Source organism: Nerophis lumbriciformis, linkage group LG33 (assembly GCF_033978685.3).
Source record: "Nerophis lumbriciformis linkage group LG33, RoL_Nlum_v2.1, whole genome shotgun sequence".
In the NCBI taxonomy this organism is placed as follows: Eukaryota; Metazoa; Chordata; class Actinopteri; order Syngnathiformes; family Syngnathidae; genus Nerophis; species Nerophis lumbriciformis.
The window spans coordinates 22974392-22995037 of NC_084580.2; the positions used below are offsets into that span (position 1 = coordinate 22974392).

Genomic DNA, 20646 nt, shown 5'->3' on the forward strand with positions numbered 1-20646 from the left:
GCACATTTGCGTACATTTTGGGAGTGAACAGAGTTGTTAGAACGCTGGTTTTTAATATATTATTAAAGTTTGACTGACCTATCTGACTGTTTTTTTGACATTCCTTTAGCGCAGTTAGATGCGGCTTACAACACGGGGCGGCTTATAGGTGGACAAAGTTTTGAAATATGCCGTTCATTGAAGGCGCGGCTTTTAACCCAGGGCGCCTTATGGTGCGGAAAATACGGTAGTGTGAATTAGTGAAGTGAATTACATTTTATATAGCGCTTTTTCTCAAGTGACTCAAAGCGCTTTACATTGTGAAACCCAATATCTAAGTTACATTTAAACCAGTGTGGGTGGCACTGGGAGCAGGTTGGTAAAGTGTCTTGCCCAAGGACACAACGGCAGTGACTAGGATGGCAGAAGCAGGGATCAAACCTGCAACCCTCAAGTTGCTGGCATGGCCGCTCTACCAACCGAGCTATACCGGTATATATAAGTAGTCAACACTTGATTTATTAAAAGAGCATAAAGGTGACCGACTTTCCTTCAGCGTGTCGTAGATGGTCTCCAATTCCTAAAGAGGAATTGTTGATGGAGATACTCCATAAAACACCACATACTACCATGAATTGATTTACGTGGACCCTGACTTAAACAAGTTGAAAAACGTATTCAGGTGTTACCATTTACTGGTCGGTCAATTGTACGGAATATGTACTGTACTGTGCAATCTCCTAATAAAAGTCTCAATCAATCTCTCAAAAGTAAAAAATGTTTTTGGTAAAAGTTCCTTTTGGCCCAGCCAACAAAATGACCACAAAAAAGAATTCTGCATGATGACAAAAACATACCATGAATGTTTTTTTTAAGTGATTTTGGAATTAGTTTTTTTTTTAATTCCATGATATTGAAGTTATGGTAAAGACTTTGTCATTAAAAGATTATGGTTAAGTTTAGAGATAAAGAGTAGGTGTAATGGACCGTATAGACAATAAAATATTTACACACTTTACATCAGTAAAGTTCAAAATGCCTCAATCAATGCTGCCTCGTAGTTATAAAAACTTTTCAAATGGCCCCCTATCCTATTCCCAAGTCTGTTTCTGTACTCACTGTGCCACTTTTGAATTGATTTTAGGAAAAAAGGAGGTATTTCCCGTGTTTTTATTAGTTTTGCGCAACACACGGAAGAACACAATTAATGTCATTGTGTTAACAGTGTCAGTCCAAAACTATTTCTATTCTCTCTTTATCTTATTTACTTATTTACCCAACAGACGTCCAGCAGCCCCCTCACATTAAAGAGGAAGAGGAGGATCCACAGCCACCCCACATGAAAGAGGAAGAGGAGGATCCGCAGCCCACCCACATTAAAGAGGAAGAGGAGGAAGTGTGGATCACTCAGGAGGAAGAGTCTCTTCTAGGGCAGGAGGAGGCTGATCTCACCAAGTTCCCACTGACTGTTGTCTTTGTGAAGACTGAAGAGCATGAAGACAAACCACCTGAGTCCTCACAGCTTCATCACAGTCCAAGTAAGCACATATCATTTTATTCTCAGGGCATTCAATCCATCACAACTGGACCGTTCACTTTGTCTTAGAAGACGTTTGTCCTCTCATCCAAGTAGGTTTCATCACTTCATGCTCATAGACTTAAAGTCTTCAATCTAATCACTGGAATTTAGAGGGGAACTGCACTTTTTTGGGGGGAAATTTCTATTGTTCACAATCATTATAAAAGACGGTGGATATATAAAACAAAAAATCACATTCTAGGGCTGGGAGATATGGCCTTTTATTAATATCTCAATATTTTTAAGCCATGTCACAATACACGATATACCGTATTTCCTTGAATTGCCGCCAGGTATATATTATCCGCATGCCTCGTATTACCGCCGGGTCAAACTCGTTTCGCAAAATAATTAGCGCATGCTTAGAATTAGCGCATACTTAGAATTACTGCAAGGTCAAACTTGTTTAGCAAAATAATTAGTGCATGCTTCGTTTTACCGCCGGCTCAAACTCGTTTCGCAGAATAATTAGCATATGCCTCGTTTTACCGCCGGGTCAAACTCGTCATGTCACGAGTGACACTTTCCAAAATGGAGGAGGTTAATTTCAATAATTTAAAATTGCATAAAGGGAAGAAGATAAAGAGCTATTCAGTAGGATTTAAGGTCCAAGCTATTGAATATGCTAAAAAGAACAGTAAGCAGCTATGTTTTATTAATATACCGGTAGCTGCGTGTGTATTTGGTTCATATTGTCATTTTTTGTATTTCCATGTAGAAAGTACTGGGGGTAATCTTTCTTAGCAGCATTTTTAATTATGCTATTTAGGATGGCCCATGTTGCTCTCATGTTGTTTCTGTTCTTGTTTAAAGGGGAACATTATCACCAGACCTATGTAAGCGTCAATATATACCTTGATGTTGCAGAAAAAAGACCTTTTTTTTTTTTAACCGATTTCCGAACTCTAAATGGGTGAATTTTGGCGAATTAAATGCCTTTCTATTATTCGCTCTAGGAGCGATGACGTCACGTTGTGACGTCACATCGGGAAGCAATCCGCCATTTTCTCAAACACCGAGTCAAATCAGCTCTGTTATGATGGGTGCTGGTTAGCGCCTTGCATGGCAGCTCCCTCCATCAGTGTGTGAATGTGTGTGTGAATGGGTAAATGTGGAAGTAGTGTCAAAGCGCTTTGAGTACCTTGAAGGTAGAAAAGCGCTATACAAGTACAACCCATTTATCCATTTATCCGTTTTTTCGACTGTTTTCCGTACCTTGGAGACATCCTGCCTCGTCGGTGTGTTGTCGGAGGGTGTAACAACACGAACAGGGACGGATTCAAGTTGCACCAGTGGCCCAAAGATGCCAAAGTGGCAAGAAATTGGACGTTTGTTCCGCACACTTTACCAACGAAAGCTATGCTACGACAGAGATGGCAAGAATGTGTGGATATCCTGCGACACTCAAAGCAGATGCATTTCCAACCATAAAGTCAAAGAAATCTGCCGCCAGACCCCAGGAAAAGAGAGCGGATGAGGGTATGTCTACAGAATATATTAATTGATGAAAATTGGGCTGTCTGCACTCTCAAAGTGCATGTTGTTGCCAAATGTATTTCATATGCTGTAAACCTAGTTCATAGTTGTTAGTTTCCTTTAATGCCAAACAAACACATACCAATCGTTGGTTAGAAGGCGATCGCCGAATTCGTCCTCGCTTTCTCCCGTGTCGCTGGCTGTCGTGTCGTTTTCGTCGGTTTCGCTTGCATACGGTTCAAACCGATATGGCTCAATAGCTTCAGTTTCTTCTTCAATTTCGTTTTTGCTACCTGCCTCCACACTACAACCATCCGTTTCAATACATGCGTAATCTGTTGAATCGCTTAAGCTTTTTTTAGGGATATTGTGTGATGGGTAAAATTTTGAAAAAAACTTCGAAAAATAAAATAAACCACTGGGAACTGATTTTTAATGGTTTTAACCCTTCTGAAATTGTGATAATGTTCCCCTTTAATAATTGTCTGTAGTATTCCTTCTTACATGTTCCTAGTATACCAATTAGCTTGTTTGTATATTTCTTATACTTATTTTCTGCCTCTATAGATGTCTGTGTTATAAATATTCCATATAATGTATTTTTTTTGTTACAAGCATTTTTCAGTCCTTTTGTCATCCATGGTTGGTTGTTTTTCTTTTGCTTCATACTAACTTCTTTCCATGGACAACATAAACATTGATATTATACATGTGGGCCAATATATATATAAATGCTGTTAAATGTAGCTTTCATGTGGCAAGCTACTTTTGCAGTGTAGCTTGCTACAATTCTCTGAGGATAGCTTAGCTACATTTAATTGAGAGTAACTTGTAGCTTAGCTTACTACATTGTCCAGGTAGCTTGCCCATCACTGTCTATTTACCCTACCTCACATGTCAATAGTTTGAATACTGCAAACTTCAATACAGTAACACCTCATCTGTGTTTTATGTTCTGCAGACGTCCAGCAGGTGTCAGCAGAGAGTCATGAAGAGGAGTGGCACACCAGTGTGGGACAGAAGGAGCTACAGGCCCCCTCCCACATTAAAGAGGAGCAGCTTCATGATGAAGATGAAGCTCAGTCCTTACAGCTTCATCACAGTCAAAGTGAGGAGAACAGAGGGGCGGAGCTTGTAAGTCAACACCTCACAGAAGCTGATGGAGTGCATTGTGAAGATATAAAGTCAGAACCAGACAGCATCTTTGCTCCACTGTCAGACATGGACCACATGATGTCAGACTCTTCTGATCACAGTGACCACATCCAAAAACCTTTGAAGAGTACAAATGAGTCTAAAGGTGATACGAGACATCACACTAACAACAAACACTTTGACTGCTCTCAATGTGGGAAATCATTTAGACGGAAGAGTCATTTTACAGTACACATGAGAACACATACTGGAGAGAAACCTTTTGCTTGCTCAGCTTGTGCCAAAAGATTCAACACTAAGAAGGAAATTGTATTGCACATGAGAACACACACAGGTGAGAAACCTTTTACTTGCCCTGTTTGTAAGAAGAGTTTCTCCAGAAAGCAAAGCATGGCCAGACACATGAGAACACACACTGGAGAGAAACCTTTTGCTTGCTCAGTTTGTGCTAAAAGATTCAACACTAAGAATGACATGACCACACACATGAGAACGCACACGGGTGAGAAACCTTTCACATGCTCTGTTTGTAAGAAGAGTTTCTCCAGAAAAGAACGCATGAACACACACATGAGAACACACACTGGAGAGAAACCCTTTGCTTGCTCAGTTTGTGCAAAAAGATTCAATACTAAGAAGGAAATTATATTGCACATGAGAACACACACAGGTGAGAAACCTTTTACTTGCCCTATTTGTATGAACATTTTCTCCAGAAAGCAAAGCATGACCAGACACATGAGAACACACACTGGAGAGAAACTTTTTGCTTGCTCAGCTTGTGCTAAAAGATTCAACACTAAGAATGAAATTATATCGCACATGAGTACACACACAGGTGAGAAAACTTTTACTTGCTCTGTTTGTGGGAAGAGTTTCTCCAGAAAGCAAAACATGACCACACACATGAGAACACACACTGGAGAGAGACCGTTTAGTTGCACTGTGTGTGATAAGATGTTCAGGTTCAAGCAGCAGGTCAGTAAACACAAGTGTGTAACAGTCATGGAAGCTGCAGGGATTTAAAAACACTTAAAGGGGAACATTATCACCAGACCTATGTAAGCGTCAATATATACCTTGATGTTGCAGAAAAAGACCATATATTTTTTTAACCGATTTCCGAACTCTAAATGGGTGAATTTTGGCGAATTAAACGCCTTTCTATTATTCGCTCTCGGAGCAATCCGCCATTTTCTCACTTTCGTCGGTGTGTTGTCGGAGGGTGTAACAACACGAACAGGGACAGATTCAAGTTGCACCAGTGGCCCAAAGATGCGAAAGTGGCAAGAAATTGGACGAAATTTGTCCAAAATACGAGGGTGTGGGGAAAGCCGACAAAATGGTCAGTCGTTTGTTCCGCACACTTTACCGACGAAAGCTATGCTACGACAGAGATGGCAAGAATGTGTGGATATCCTGCGACACTCAAAGCAGATGCATTTCCAACCATAAAGTCAAAGAAATCTGCCGCCAGACCCCCATTGAATCTGCCGGAGTGTGTGAGCAATTCAGGGACAAAGGACCTCGGTAGCACGGCAAGCAATGGCGGCAGTTTGTTCCCGCAGACGAGCGAGCTAAACCCCCTGGATGTCTTGGCTCACACCGTCCCTTATGCAACCGAAGATGATCAAGAGAAGAATATCGACCCTAGCTTCCCTGGCCTGCTGACATCAACTCCAAAACTGGACAGATCAGCTTTCAGGAAAAGAGAGCGGATGAGGGTATGTCTACAGAATATATTAATTGATGAAAACGTTATTCATTACTCGCGGTTTTACGTAAATTATTATACATCAACTGTGTTTACCAATAATTTAGCTTAAAAATATTTATTTTTTTCAATCATTCGAGTACATTCGGGTAGTCTTGTGTAATGCAGTATTTTATGTCTATTTAGGTATGGTTAACCTGAGTGCTGAAATCGTGGAAAAATATATGTTCTTAGCGCGCCTGAAATGGGCTGTCTGCACTCTCAAAGTGCATGTTGTTGCCAAATGTATTTCATATGCTGTAAACCTAGTTCATAGTTGTTAGTAATTATCTTATCAGACAGTGTTAAGCCGCTGAAATCCGAGTCTGAATCCGAGCTAATGTCGCTATACCTTGCTGTTTGTTTGTATTGGCATCACTGTGTGACGTCACAGGAAAATGGACGGGTGTATATAACGATGGTTAAAATCAGGCACTTTGAAGCTTTTTTTAGGGATATTGCGTGATGGGTAAAATTTTGAAAAAAACTTCGAAAAATAAAATAAGCCACTGGGAACTGATTTTTAATGGTTTTAACCATTCTGAAATTGTGATAATGTTCCCCTTTAAACAGTGATTGTGCTAAATGTAGTTTAAAAACACATCATGTTTAATATGAATGTATATTTGATGTTGTATGTAGTGCTTCTCATCTTCTAGTCTTATATGTTGTGCTGTAGTTACTTTTTAAGTTGTGTTCATTTATTGAATATTATGTATGTAGCTACTATTTTAATTTATTTTCTCATTGCTTAAAGAGAGGGCATTTTATTTAAATTTGTTTTTTTTTGTGTCTTATAAAATCACACTTTTTTTCGATTGCATTTTATTGATGTTATTATCCAATTAAAAGTATGAATGAATGAAATGGTTAACAAAATGTGGACTCTGGTAGATTAGCAGCATTGTTACATCATGGATGTTAACTACTGCAAAACATCAACAAAGAAGAAAAAGGCTGAAGTTAGCAACACATCACTGAACTTTAGAGCCATCGTGAGTGGAGTTGCTTGTTTTTATTGCTGCATTTGTACTTATTTCACCTCACATCTTCACTTTTAATCCTAAAGTCTTCTTCAAATATATTGTTGTAGGCTTCTGAGATTTATGTTTCTGATGTGTGTGTGTAGTCTGTGGAAAGGGTTGTTGTCCCTTGTGGATGCAATTGTTCACTTGCACAGATACATCTTCATCATCATCATCATTACTGGCGCACTACTGGACGAAACCTTAGCATTAATGTTTTAATATAAGTGTGACCTCATTATTCCTTGATAATAAGACTAAAAATACAGATTTAAGCACTGTATTAGAGTGCCTCTTGTAGTACTCCAACTCGCCACACTGAGAAGTGGGGGCGATCGTGAGCTAGCAGATGCATGTTGCTATCATGTTTTATCAGCGAGGAAGACAGCATTTGTGTTTACTTTTTTGTCAGATCCAAGTTTTATTGCTCTGCTGAATAAATGAATCACAATGGCTGCCAATATGGAGGATTATTTATATATTTAAGAACACATACTTTCCTTAACAGGTAGAAAAATGACACCACAAAAAAGTGAACTAGCAGAAGGACTCAGTAAATATTTTATTAATTGACTAATTAATTAACTTTAAAGAGTAACATGACAGTGGATATTTCACAAGAGTTCACCAAAAAGTGTAAAATGGGAATGCTACATAAAATGCTTAACATAGACTGATACTGATACTGTGTAATCATTTATTTGTCATAAAACTATTTTGAGATATAAATTGATGTCCCCCCAATGTTAAACTCATTTCTACGCTCACTGTGTGAAGACTGGAGGTTAATGTACTCCATCCATCCATTTTCTTCCGCTTATCCGAGGTCGGGTCGCGGGGGCAGCAACCTAAGCAGGGAAGCCCAGACTTCCCTCTCCCCAGCCACTTCGTCCAGCTCTTCCTGTGGGACCCCGAGGCGTTCCCAGGCCAGCCGGGAGACATAGTCTTCCCAACATGTCCTGGGTCTTCTCCGCGGCCTCCTACCGGTCGGACATGCCCTAAACACCTCCCTAGGGAGGCGTTCGGGTGGCATCCTGACCAGATGCCCGAACCACCTCATCTGGCTCCTCTCGATGTGGAGGAGCAGCGGCTTTACTTTGAGCTCCCCCCGGATGGCAGAGCTTCTCACCCTATCTCTAAGGGAGAGCCCCGCCACCCGGCGGAGGAAACTAATTTGGGCCGCTTGTACCCGTGATCTTGTCCTTTTGGTCGTAACCCAAAGCTCATGACCATAGGTGAGGATGGGAACGTAGATCGACCGGTAAATTGAGAGCTTTGCCTTCCGGCTCAGCTCCTTCTTCACCACAACGGATCGATACAGCGTCCGCATTGGGGCAAGATCTCCTCCCCAACCCGGAGATGGCACTCCACCCTTTTCCGGGCGAGAACCATGGACTCGGACTTGGAGGTGCTGATTCTCAGTGAGAGCTGAAGATCCTGGCCAGATGAAGCCATCAGGACCACATCATCTGCAAAAAGCAGAGACCTAATCCTGCAGCCACCAAACCGGATCCCCTCAACGCCTTGACTGCGCCTAGCAATTCTGTCCATAAAAGTTATGAACAGAATGGGTGACAAAGGGCAGCCTTGGCGGAGTCCAACCCTCACTGGAAACGTGTCCGACTTACTGCCGGCAATGCGGACCAAGCTCTGGCACTGAGCATACAGGGCGCGGACTGCCACAATCAGACAGTCCGATACACCATATTCTCTGAGCACTCCCCACACGACTTCCCGAGGGACACGGTCGAATGCCTTCTCCAAGTCCACAAAACACATGCACCCTCAAAGACCCTGCCGAGAGTATAGAGCTGGTCCACAGTTCCACGACCAGGACGAAAACCAGACTGTTCCTCCTGAATCCGAGGTTCGACTATACGGCGTAGCCTTCTCTCCAGTACACCTGAAAAGACCTTACCGGGAAGGCTGAGGAGTGTGATCCCACGATAGTTAGAACACACCCTCCAGTTCCCCTTCTTAAAGAGAGGAACCACCACCCCGGTCTGCCAATCCAGAGGTACCGCCCCCGATGTCCACACGATGTTGCAGAGTCTTGTCAACCAAGACAGCCCCACAGCATCCAGAGCCTTAAGGAACTCCGGGCGGGTCTCATCCACCCCCGGGGCCTTGCCACCGAGGAGCTTTTTAACTACCTCAGCAACCTCAGCCCCAGAAATAGGAGAGCCCACCACAGACTCCCCAGGCACTGCTTCCTCATAGGAAGACGTGTTGGTGGGATTGAGGAGGTCTTCGAAGTATTCCCTCCACCGATCCACAACATCCGCAGTCGAGGTCAGCAGAACACCATCCTCGCCATACACGGTGTTGATAGTGCACTGCTTCCCCTTCCTGAGGCGGCGAATGGTGGTCCAGAATTGCTTCGAAGCCGTCCGGAAGTCGTTTTCCATGGCTTCCCCGAACTCCTCCCATGTCCGAGTTTTTGCCTCTGCGACCGCTGAAGCCGCACACCGCTTGGCCTGTCGGTACCTGTCCGCTGCCTCAGGAGTCCTATGAGCCAAAAGAACCCGATAGGACTCCTTCTTCAGCTTGACGGCATCCCTCACCGCCGGTGTCCACCAACGGGTTCTCGGATTACCGCCACGACAAGCACCAACTACCTTGCGGCCACAGCTCCAATCAGCCGCCTCGACAATAGAGGTGTGGAACATGGTCCATTCGGACTCAATGTCCAGCACCTCCCTTGTGACATGTTCAAAGTTCTTCCGGAGGTGGGAATTGAAACTCTCTCTGACAGGAGACTCTGCCAGACGTTCCCAGCAAACCCTCACAATGCGTTTGGGCCTGCCAGGTCTGTCCGGCATCCTCCCCCACCATCGCAGCCAACTCACCACCAGGTGGTGATCGGTAGAAAGCTCCGCCCCTCTCTTCACCCGAGTGTCCAAAACATGAGGCCGCAAATCCGATGACACAACTACAAAGTCGATCATGGAACTGCGGCCTAGGGTGTCCTGGTGCCAAGTGCACATATGGACACCCTTATGTACTAATAAAGTAAAAACATTTACCACAAATGATGTGTATATATGTTAGCCAATAACAAGTCCGCCTGTAAGGCACACAAACACATTTATTCAACATCGTTATGAGGTAACATGGAAGATGCTAACGTTAAGCTAACTAGCGAGGTGAGGCTGTGAAGAGCTCCTCCGCAAAGTTGGCATACAACCAAAAAATACTTTAAAATGTTATTATTAATGTTCACTTTCAATGTATTTATTTGGAACATGTCAAAACTTTACAAGCACAACTTTTGCTCAAGTGACCAACCGTCCAAAATGAGTGGAAGAAGCAGAGCTTGTCTGGTCCCCCCCAGTGTAAAAACTAAATGCCACTCAATGATGTGTTCAGTTTATTTATTTATATCGCACATTTAAAACCTCAGTTGGCCAAAGTGTTGTACAGACATACAAACCCCGTTTCCATATGAGTTGGGAAATTGTGTTAGATGTAAATATAAACGGAATACAATGATTTGCAAATCATTTTCAACCCATATTCAATTGAATATGCTACAAAGACAACATATTTGATGTTCAAACTCATAAACTTTTTTTTTAATTTTATTTCATGGCTGCAAAACGTGCCAAAGTAGTTGGGAAAGGGCATATTCACCACTGTGTTACATCACCTTTTCTTTTAACAACACTCAATAAACGATTGGGAACTGAGGAAACTAATTGTTGAAGCTTTGAAAGTGGAATTCTTTCCCATTCTTGTTTTATGTAGAGCTTCAGTCCTTCAACAGTCCGAGGTCTCCGCTGTCGTATTTTACGCTTCATAATGCGCCACACATTTTCGATGGGAGACAGGTCTGGACTGCAGGCGGGCCAAGAAAGTACCCGCACTCTTTTTTTTACGAAGCCACGCTGTTGTAACACGTGCTGAATGTGGCTTGGCATTGTCTTGCTGAAAAAAGCAGGGGCGTCCATGAAAAAGACGGCGCTAAGATGGCAGCATATGTTGTTCCAAAACCTGTATGTACCTTTCATTATTAATGGTGCCTTCACAGATGTGTAAGTTACCCATGTCTTGGGCACTAATACACCCCCATACCATCACAGATGCTGGCTTTTGAACTTTGCGTCGATAACAGTCTGCATGGTTCGCCTCCCCTTTGGTCCGGATGACACGATGTCGAATATTTCCAAAAACAATTTGAAATGTGGACTCGTCAGACCACAGAACACTTTTCCACTTTGCATGAGTCCATCTTAGATGATCTCGGGCCCAGAGAAGCCGGCGGTGTTTCTGAATGTTGTTGATAAATGGCTTTCGCTTTGCATAGTAGAGCTTTAACTTGCACTTACAGATGTAGCGACTAACTGTAGTTACTGACAGTGGTTTTCTGAAGTGTTCCTGAGCCCATGTGGTGATATCCTTTAGAGATTGATGTCTGTTTTTGATACAGTGCCGTCTGAGGGATCGAGGGTCACGGTCATTCAATGTTGGTTTTCTGGCCATGCCGCTTACGTGGAGTGATTTCTCCAGATTCTCTGAACCTTTTGATGATATTATGGACCGTAGATGTTGAAATCCCTAAATTTCTTGCAATGGCACTTTGAGAAACGTTGTTCTTAAACTGTTTGACTATTTGCTCACGCAGTTGTGGACAAAGGGGTGTACCTCGCCCCGTCCTTTCTTGTGAAAGACTGAGCATTTTTTGGGAAGCTGTTTTTATATCCAATCATGGCACCCACCTGTTCCCAATTTGCCTGTTCACCTGTGGGATGTTCCAAATAAGTGTTTGATGAGCATTCCTCAACTTTATCAGTATTTATTGCCACCTTTCCCAACTTCTTTGTCACGTGTTGCTGGCATCAGATTCTAAAGTTAATGATTATTTGCAAAAAAAAATTGTTTATCAGTTTGAACATCAAATATGTTGTCTTTGTAGCATATTCAACTGAATATGGGTTGAAAATGATTTGCAAATCATTGTATTCCGTTTATATTTACATCTAACACAATTTCCCAACTCATATGGAAACGGGGTTTGTATATAAACAATGTATGAATACTTTGGATATCAATATATGTTAGGGACCTATAGACTGTATCTCTGATGCTGCAGCAACAGAGAGTTTATTCTGTCTTGACACTTTGTATTGATATTTTGTATTACATTCTTCCCTCAAATGATGTTTACAGTGATTGTTTTATATGTATTTTTTATGTATGTCGCTTTGGATAAAAGTGTCTGCCGAATACTTAAACATATATATAAACACCTGAAAGTCTTTATATCAGCTAAAACCACCAATCTGTTTCACTGGATTCAAAATAAAACCGAATTCTGTCTTACCCAACAATGTTAGTATTTGAATACTGTTACTTATTATTCCTGGTTACAATGATACTGTTAAGAAAGTATTGTTCATTTCATTGACAAGCAATTCTATTATGGTCATATTGTTTGCTAGCGGCTACGATTTAAAGTTAAAGTTAAAGTACCAATGATTGTCACACACACACTAGGTGTGGTGAAATTTGTCCTCTGCATTTGACCCATCCTCTTGATCACCCCCTGGGAGGTGAGGGGAGCAGTGGGCAGCAGCTGTGCCGCGCCCGGGAATCATTTTTGGTGATTTAACCCCCAATTCCAACCCTTGATCTGAGTGCCAAGCAGGGAGGCAATGGGTCCCATTTTTATAGTCTTTGGTTTGACTCGGCCGGGGTTTGAACCCACAACCTACCGATCTCAGGGCGGACACTCTAACCACTAGGCCACTGAGTATGATTTCAGTACTATTGAAGATCTTTGCTCCTTCTCAAGTCTGTGGTTATATTATTTTCATAAAATACCACCAATAGTACGTTAAAGTTAAACCTTAATTGTGAAAAGTAATCCCCCAATAACTATTTTCAACAGTCCGCTCATTTGAGCAGGAAAACGCTGAACACCATCTTTGTTTTCTACCTGTCAACTGTCAGTTTAGGCTGCTCGCTGTAGCCCAATTTCTCGGGTCACCGCAGCCAATGCTGCGTCTACTTATAAGATGTCTATGGCACTGCTCTTCTTCTTCTTCTTCTTCTTTGGTTTAATGGTGGTTGACAAGCAACCTTGTGGTGTGCATTACCGCCACCTACTGAAATGGAGTGTGGAGGGAGGTGGATCCCTACTCTATATTCTTTTATTCAACCCAGTCTTTTTTAAATATGTATATAATGCTTTATAACCTATGTGTTCTGAATGCAATCCTAAAATATATTCCACTACTAACCTAACCTTCTCTTTCGCCAATTTATTTCCCAGTATTTCCCTTTCACAATTGTATTTGCTACAATGTATTATAACATGCCCTACACTTTCTATGTGATGACAACAGTCACACAGTCCTGTATTATGTTTCCTATCAATGTCAATCAACTATTTAGATATGTATGTCCTAATCTCATTCTAGTAATAATGTCTTCTTCCTTCCTATTTCTATTCCTCCTCTCATTACACCTACTCTCCTCTGGACTTTGTAATACTCTCTACCTTTTCTTTCCTTATTCCAATCATCTTTTTATTGTCTTCTATCTTAATGATGTTCTTCACTTCTTCTTTACTGTGGTTCATCTCCATGTTTACTTCTGTTTTAGTGCTTGTTTGTTTTGTGTATTGTTGCGTTTTGACCAGTTGTTCCTCCCAGGGAATTCAAGTTGCTGGTCACACCCAAGCTCTTTTGATGACACATAAAACTGAGTAGAAGGACCACCAGAGACACAATAGGTATTTTGTATTTTATTACCAAAGCCTTTGGAAATAAACTTGAGACCAAATCCCGTACAGAAGCGCTCACTATCACAGCTAAATATGGTCTAAATCCCACATACGGAGAACTTCTCTTCTATAACGTCTCTCTTGCCCCCACCCTCCTTGTCCCTCTTACTCCACAGCTGTGCATAGGAGAAGATAAGAAAAAAGATGTATTGCTACCCCCCACCCCCTCTCTCAGCTCACTCCAGGTCCCTTTTGTTTATTATCTAAAGTCGGTTTTAGACGAGATGCACAGAAGATCTCCCCCTTCACATTCTTAAAAGTTGACACACAGTACTTGCAGACAACCAAAAGATAACAAATAAATAACACTAGCTGTTTTGTAATATGACTATGAAAATAAAGAAGTAACACACAAATATGGATATTTGTAATTATCTGCCTCCGTCAGTATCTATCTACTAATTCATTGCCCACAACTCCTACATGAGCAGGTACCAGAGAAATGTTACCACACTTCCTGCTTTATTTATTCTGCAGATTGCCTGAACTATTTCATAAACTAAATCTTGTCTTGTTTCTGATGCTATGTTTTTTATGCTCATCAATGCACTGCTGGAGTCCGAGCACACGACTGCTTTCCTTGCTTTATTTTCCTCTATCCAATTAACTGCCATATAAATTGTGACCAATTCCCCCGTAAAAACAGATAACTTATCACTGATTCTTTTATTTAATACTACTACAAGGGCCGCATCAGCTCCAGGTCCCAACGGAGTTCCATACAGGCTCTACAAAAACGCACCAGATGTCCTGCGCTTCCTCTGGAAGTTGATGAGAGTCGTGTGGCAAAAGAAGGAGATACCAACTTCCTGGCGAAGAGCCGGTGGAATCCTTATCCCCAAGGAAAAGGACTCATCAGAAATCGGCCAATTCCGCCAGATCAGCCTTCTAAATGTCAAGGGAAAAATATTCTTCAGCGTGGTTGCTCATAGGCTGGCAGGATCCCTGCAAAGAAACAACCTGATTGACACATCAATCCAGAAAGCAGGCATCTCAGGCTTCCCCGGTTGCATGGAACATGCTAGTGTCATCTGGCATCAGATCCAGGTCGCCAAGAAGGAGAGAACAGACCTTTATGTGGTTTTCCTGGATCTCGCCAATGCCTTTGGCTCAGTCCCTCACAACCTCCTGTGGACAGCCTTCGACTACTTCAGGGTCCCAGCAGCTCTCACAACCCTTGTCAAGGCCTACTTCCGGGACGTCCAGCTCTGCGTGACAACTGCCGAGTACACCACAGCATGGCAACACCTGGAGGTGGGAACCATGGCGGGCTGCACCATCTCCCCGCTGGCCTTCACCATGGCCATGGAGGTGATCATCCGGGCATCGCGATGGGTGGTTGGAGGACAGCTAATAAGACCTGGCCTGAGGCTGCCGCCTGTCAGAGCCTACATGGATGACCTCACAACACTCACCACAACCAAGGCTTGTACTGTACGGCTTCTAAGAAAGCTCCAAGAAAACATTGAGCTGGCTCGCATGAAGATCAAGCCAAGCAAGTCCAGAAGCATCTCTATTGACAAGGGGAAACCGTCACACCACCGCTTTCACATTGGTGAGGAACCTATTCCAACAGTCTCCGAGAAGCCTGTGAAGTCCCTAGGTCGTTGGTATGATGCCTCCCTCAAAGACAAAGAGCAGGTAGATCAGCTCAGGAAAGAGGTAGCCAGCGGCCTGGAGAACATCGACAGAACCCTGATTCCTGGCACGCTGAAGCTCTGGTGCATGCAGTATGGACTACTTCCATGCCTATTGTGGCCCCTAACCCTTTATGAAGTCCCGCTCTCTAAGGTGGAAAAGCTGGGGAGACTGGTTAGCTCATATGTAAGGAAGTGGCTTGGCATTCCCAGGTGCCTCAGCCGTATTGGACTCTACGGCAAAGGAATGCTAGAACTGCCCATTTCCAGTCTTTCAGAGTTCAAGTGCGCCAAAGTCAGACTGGAGATGATGCTACTGGATTCGAGTGATCCATTTGTAGCCCAAGCTGCCCCCATCCTGGCTACTGGGAGGAAGTGGACCCCATTGGCCGCAACTGAGCAGGCTAAAGCAGCACTCAGGCACAGAGACATTGTGGGCCGAGTACAGCAGGGGAGGAGTGGTCTTGGCCTTGGGGCCAGTACACCAGCCTGGAGCAAGGCCACTCCATCTCAGAGACGCAAGCTGGTGGTCCAGGAGATACGTCGGGAAGAGGAAGCAAGAAGGTGCGCACAAGCTGTGGCGCAGGCAAAACAAGGGCAGTGGATGACATGGGAAGGAGTAGAGAAGAGGAAGATCTCCTGGAAAGAGCTGTGGTAGATGGAGGCATTCAGGGCGAGCTTTACCATCAGGGCTGCCTATGATGTCCTGCCTTCTCCAAAAAACCTCAGCCAGTGGTATGGTGAAGACCCCACATGCCCTCTGTGTCCGAGTCCAGCAACACTGAAGCACATCCTGGTGGGCTGCAAGACCAGCCCCACCCAAGGCCGTTACACCTGGCGGCACAACCAGGTGCTAAAGTGTCTTGCAGCAGTGCTGGAAAGTCGACGGACAAGTGTCGATGCCCTTCCTCCCCCGTCATCCCGTTGGCAAGCAACAACATTTGTCCGGGAGGGCGAGGGTCAAGCCAACCTCACCCCCACAAGACCAGACACTGGACAGCTAGGCGGGGCACGGGACTGGAAACTGCTGGCCGACCTGGGCCAGAGACTCTGCTTCCCAGTTGAGATTGCGTCCACCAACCTACGGCCAGATCTTGTTCTGTGGTCAGCTTTGCTCAGGCTCGTGTACATCATAGAGCTCACGGTGCCCTGGGAGAGTGCAATGGAGGAGGCCTACGAGCGCAAGAAGTTGAGGTACACTGAGCTTGCAGCCGATGCGCAAAAACAAGGCTGGAAAGCGAGGGTACGGCCAGTGGAAGTAGGCTGCAGAGGGTTCGTGGCCACCTCAACATCCAGGCTTCTCCGGGAAATGGGAGTGCGAGGGAAGGCCCACCGGCAGGCTGTGAAAGACCTCTCAAAAGCCGCTGAAAAGGGGAGTCAGTGGCTGTGGGTCAAGCGAAGGGACTCCACCTGGGCTTTCAAGTGAGTGATGGCATCTCGGGAGTGATCCTGGGACGCTGGGACTCACTGCTGAACCCTCTGGAGGTGTCGTGGGCCTATCAGCGAAACACTGAGGAAGGGGGGCGCCCACTTGATAACCCAGAGGATGCCTTCACTCACTTGATTATCCCACAAAGTCGCATAGGTGTCTCAAGTATGGATTAGAGGATTGTAACATCTAGTCCTACACAACAGATCTATGTTTCCTTGTGGCATAACTGCTGCAGCTCCTTCTTCATTATTTATAGTTTTTGATGCATCTGTATATATTATGTATGATGTTGTCTAAAATGTTTCCTCGATCCATTGTTCTACCTTTTAACTATTTAAATTTATATTCTTTAATAATTGCATGTTTACATTTGGGTTATCATACATCCACGGTGGTATTGCAGGGATTGGTACTGTAGGGCTAACTTTAATATTGTCAATTTGAGCTTTATTACATTTGTCTCCTATTATCCACCCCAAACTATTCATTTTTGTCTTCTCTTTTCCTTGGCAGTTTAGTAACACTTGGTGAGTTGGATGTCTTTGCATGCGTCGCCAGGTTCTGCTTTTTATCCATAGATTTATCACATTTAATGTTTTATTATCTATGGCAGGGGTGTCAAAAGTGTGCCCCGGAGGCCATTTAAAGTTCAAAGCAAGCTGGAGGTTAGCGGAAGCAACTGGCTCGCTAGCCACCTGGCGAAAGACAAACCAAGCTCGCTAGCGGTCGGTGATATGTATTTTAGACAAACAAAGACACCATGATCACTTTAGAATTGTCCATAAAGTGTCCATAAAAGTATCCAGCATAGGTATCGTAAATAAAATCTGATATATTTGCGACTTAAAATTGGATAAAATGCCAATTTCTGCTCTCTGCAATGGAGAAGCTCTATGAAAGTATGCAAAGTAAATCTCTGTGGGATGATGTACAATATTGGCTTTTGCCTGACACTCCAAACTTTGATTGATATTGTTTTGGGGATGTTAAAAAAGACAAAAATGTTTAAAACACAATAATGGGAATTTTTGTTTTATCCACAAATGTATGTTTGTAAAACAAAACCATCCTTCCACAAAAAATTCAGCCATTTCATCTAATTTTTATATTGCATAAAGGTCTGGGGACATACATATAAAACAATCACAACACAATCATCATATTACAAAAGAGAGTAATAAAGATAATTAATAAAATGGATAAATAGAGACCCAACAAATAATTCATTAAGCCGCACATTTTAAAATTGTATAAAAGACAACTGTTCAAATGATGTATGAAGTAAATAATAATATGCTTCCTGAAGTGGTCCAGAAGATGTTTCAGATGTGAACCAGTACATATGTATATCATATAAAGGTGCTAATCTATGGGATCATTAACAATTAGAAATAACATTATATAATACTTCAATATTTTAAACACCTGTAAAAAACACCATTATGAATAAGTCTAAAATTGCATGATGAATATATATACACATAAAATATTTATTGTACCTCATTTTTATTAGGTATGTAATAAATGTCTTGTACTGTTTACTCTCACCTTTTCAGTCAAATTATTCTGTTAAATTTTTTAATAAAAGTACACAATGTTGCAAATTAATGCATGTACTTGACTGAAAAAAGCACTAATATAAAATATCTAATGTATAAATGTAGAAGCATATTATTATTATTATTATTAACAAGATTGTTACACAAACAACAATGTCACACATGTTATATGTGCTGATGTTGTTAGAAAGTCCAAATTAAAGTTTATTTCAAATCCTGCAGTTTCATTTGCTGCTGCTGTTCTCACCAGCACACTTGTGTTTCTTACACTGGTACTTAGAAGAGAATCTTTCACCACACACACTGCAACTCAACACTTTCTCTCCCGTGTGTGTTCTCATGTGTGCTACAAGGTTCGATCGTTCACAAAAGCTTCTGTTGCAGATTGAACAGGAATGTGGTTTTTCACCAGTGTGTGTTCTCTTGTGTCTTTTCAAATGTTGACTTTCTGCAAAACCTTTACCACAGATTAAACAGGAAAAAGGTTTTTCACCAGTGTGTGTTCTCATGTGTACTTTCAAATGGTTACTTTGTCCAAAACCTTTACTACAGATTGAACAGATAAAAGATTTCTCTCCAGTGTGTGTTGTTCTGTGTTTGTCCAAACATGAACTTCGTGCAAAACCTTTACCACAGATTGAACAGATAAAACGTTTTTCACCAGTGTGTCTTCTCATGTGTACTTTCAAATATTGACTTTCTGTAAAACCTTTACCACAGATTGAACAGGAAAAAGGTTTTTCGCCAGTGTGTGTTCTCATGTGCGCTTTCAATTTGTTACTTAGAACAAAACCTTTACTACAGATTGAACAGATAAAAGATTTTTCTCCAGTGTGTATTGTTCTGTGTTTTTCCAAACATGAACTTTGTGCAAAACCTTTACCACAGATTGAACAGATAAAAGGTTTTTCACCAGTGTGTGTTCTCATGTGTACTTTCAAATTGCAACGTTGTACAAAACCTTTACCACAGATTGAACATATAAAAGATTTTTCTCCAGTGTGTAATATTGTGTGTTTTTTCAAACTCTGACTTTCTACAAAACCTTTACCACATATTGAACAGATAAAAGGTTTTTCTCCGGTGTGTCTTCTCATGTGTGTTTTCAGATGACAACGGTATTTAAAGGTTTTGTCACAGTGAGAACATTTGAAGTGAGTGTTGTCAGTGTGACATGTCTTATCATCTTTAGAGTCTTCATCATCAGTGTCAGGAGAGTGTGACGTTGTGTCCTCACTATCTGATAGTGGAGCTAAGAGCTTGTCTGCTTGTGATCCTCCACAGTGGTCTCCATCAGCTTCTGTTGTCATGTGTTGTGTTGAGCTGCTGCTCTTCTCCTCACTTTCACCTTTGACCTCATCATCTTCACTCTTCACAGGGACACCAGTCACTGGGAACTCCACCAGTCCTTCAAGATGATCTCCCTCCTGACTGATGCTGTGTTCCACCTCTTCCTCTTTTAGGTGGGGCGCCAGTGAGTCTTCCTCTTCCTTTTTACAGGGCAGGGTCTGTGTCAAAGAGGAAAAGGAGACACCAGAGGGTCTGTGGCGCCTGGTCTTCCTCTTTGATGGATCCTCCTTCACCATCCTGAAGCTACACTCCTGTTTTTCAGGCAGAAGTTGTTCTTCACAGACGTCTGCAGGACACAAAATGACAAACATGCTTGAGAAATGTCCAGATTTGATCAGTCACACGAGTTTACATGTACTTAAAATAACAAGTTATTATATGAATTGGCCTTAAAACATACACACTGCTCTTTACAACATTATTCACAGGAAAAGACCACTTTCTACGAGTGGGCAATATGGCCTAAAATCTATATTGCCATACATTCCCTTCCACTTGAGTGCAGCTGGGATAGGCTCCAGCGCCCCCTGTGATTTTATATCAGCTACTGATGTATAAACTTGGAGAAAAGATTAGGAGGTTTACAGTGTAAATCTGTATTCTGTATTGTTGTCTCTGCTATGACGCCATCTTGTGGTCGACTTCTCTCACTGCGAGTGTTGTGGATTATCCCATGCTTCTCCCGTGCCTGATCCTTTGTCATTTGGTACATTGTGTAAAGATAAGTGTGACCAGTAGATGGCAGTCACACATAAGAGATACCTGTAGACTACAATATGATCCCAGTAAACAACACCAAAACTTTAAATGTTGCATTGAAAATAAAGAACATTACACACGGCACTCAAAAATCTGTCCAAATGTTTTAGTACGATTTTGAAGCCGCACCGCTTGATGGATTGTCGGCCCATTAT

The 20646-nt window shown here is 42.5% G+C and overlaps 3 protein-coding genes across 11 annotated transcripts in view; 1 reads left to right on the forward strand and 2 right to left on the reverse strand.

Moving 5' to 3' along the window:
• LOC133575717 (uncharacterized) overlaps positions 1-20646 on the reverse strand; it is a 215002-nt gene that overhangs the window by 97799 nt on the left and 96557 nt on the right. Inside the window, exon 2 of one of the 6 annotated variants that reach the window (XM_061928509.1) lies at positions 18361-20018. The exons of the other annotated variants lie outside the window; for them this stretch is intronic. Within the exon in view, the coding sequence (XP_061784493.1) occupies positions 18607-20018 (1412 nt within the window). The 3' untranslated portion in view covers positions 18361-18606. Of the gene's footprint in view, positions 1-18360; positions 20019-20646 lie in introns of those variants that run through there. 6 annotated transcript variants of the gene reach the window in all.
• The window catches only part of LOC133575695 (uncharacterized), a 196419-nt gene that overhangs the window by 19752 nt on the left and 156021 nt on the right, over positions 1-20646 (forward strand). Inside the window, exons 2-3 of one of the 4 annotated variants that reach the window (XM_061928455.1) lie at positions 1263-1517; positions 3996-4168. The exons of 1 other annotated variant lie outside the window; for it this stretch is intronic. In XM_061928455.1, coding sequence (XP_061784439.1) covers positions 1263-1517; positions 3996-4168 — 428 coding nt within the window. Of the gene's footprint in view, positions 1-1262; positions 1518-3995; positions 5622-20646 lie in introns of those variants that run through there. 2 more of the 4 variants (XM_061928450.2, XM_061928451.2) reach the window with 2 other exon arrangements.
• The window catches only part of LOC133575751 (uncharacterized), a 381675-nt gene that overhangs the window by 11491 nt on the left and 349538 nt on the right, over positions 1-20646 (reverse strand). The gene's annotated exons all lie outside the window — the stretch shown is intronic.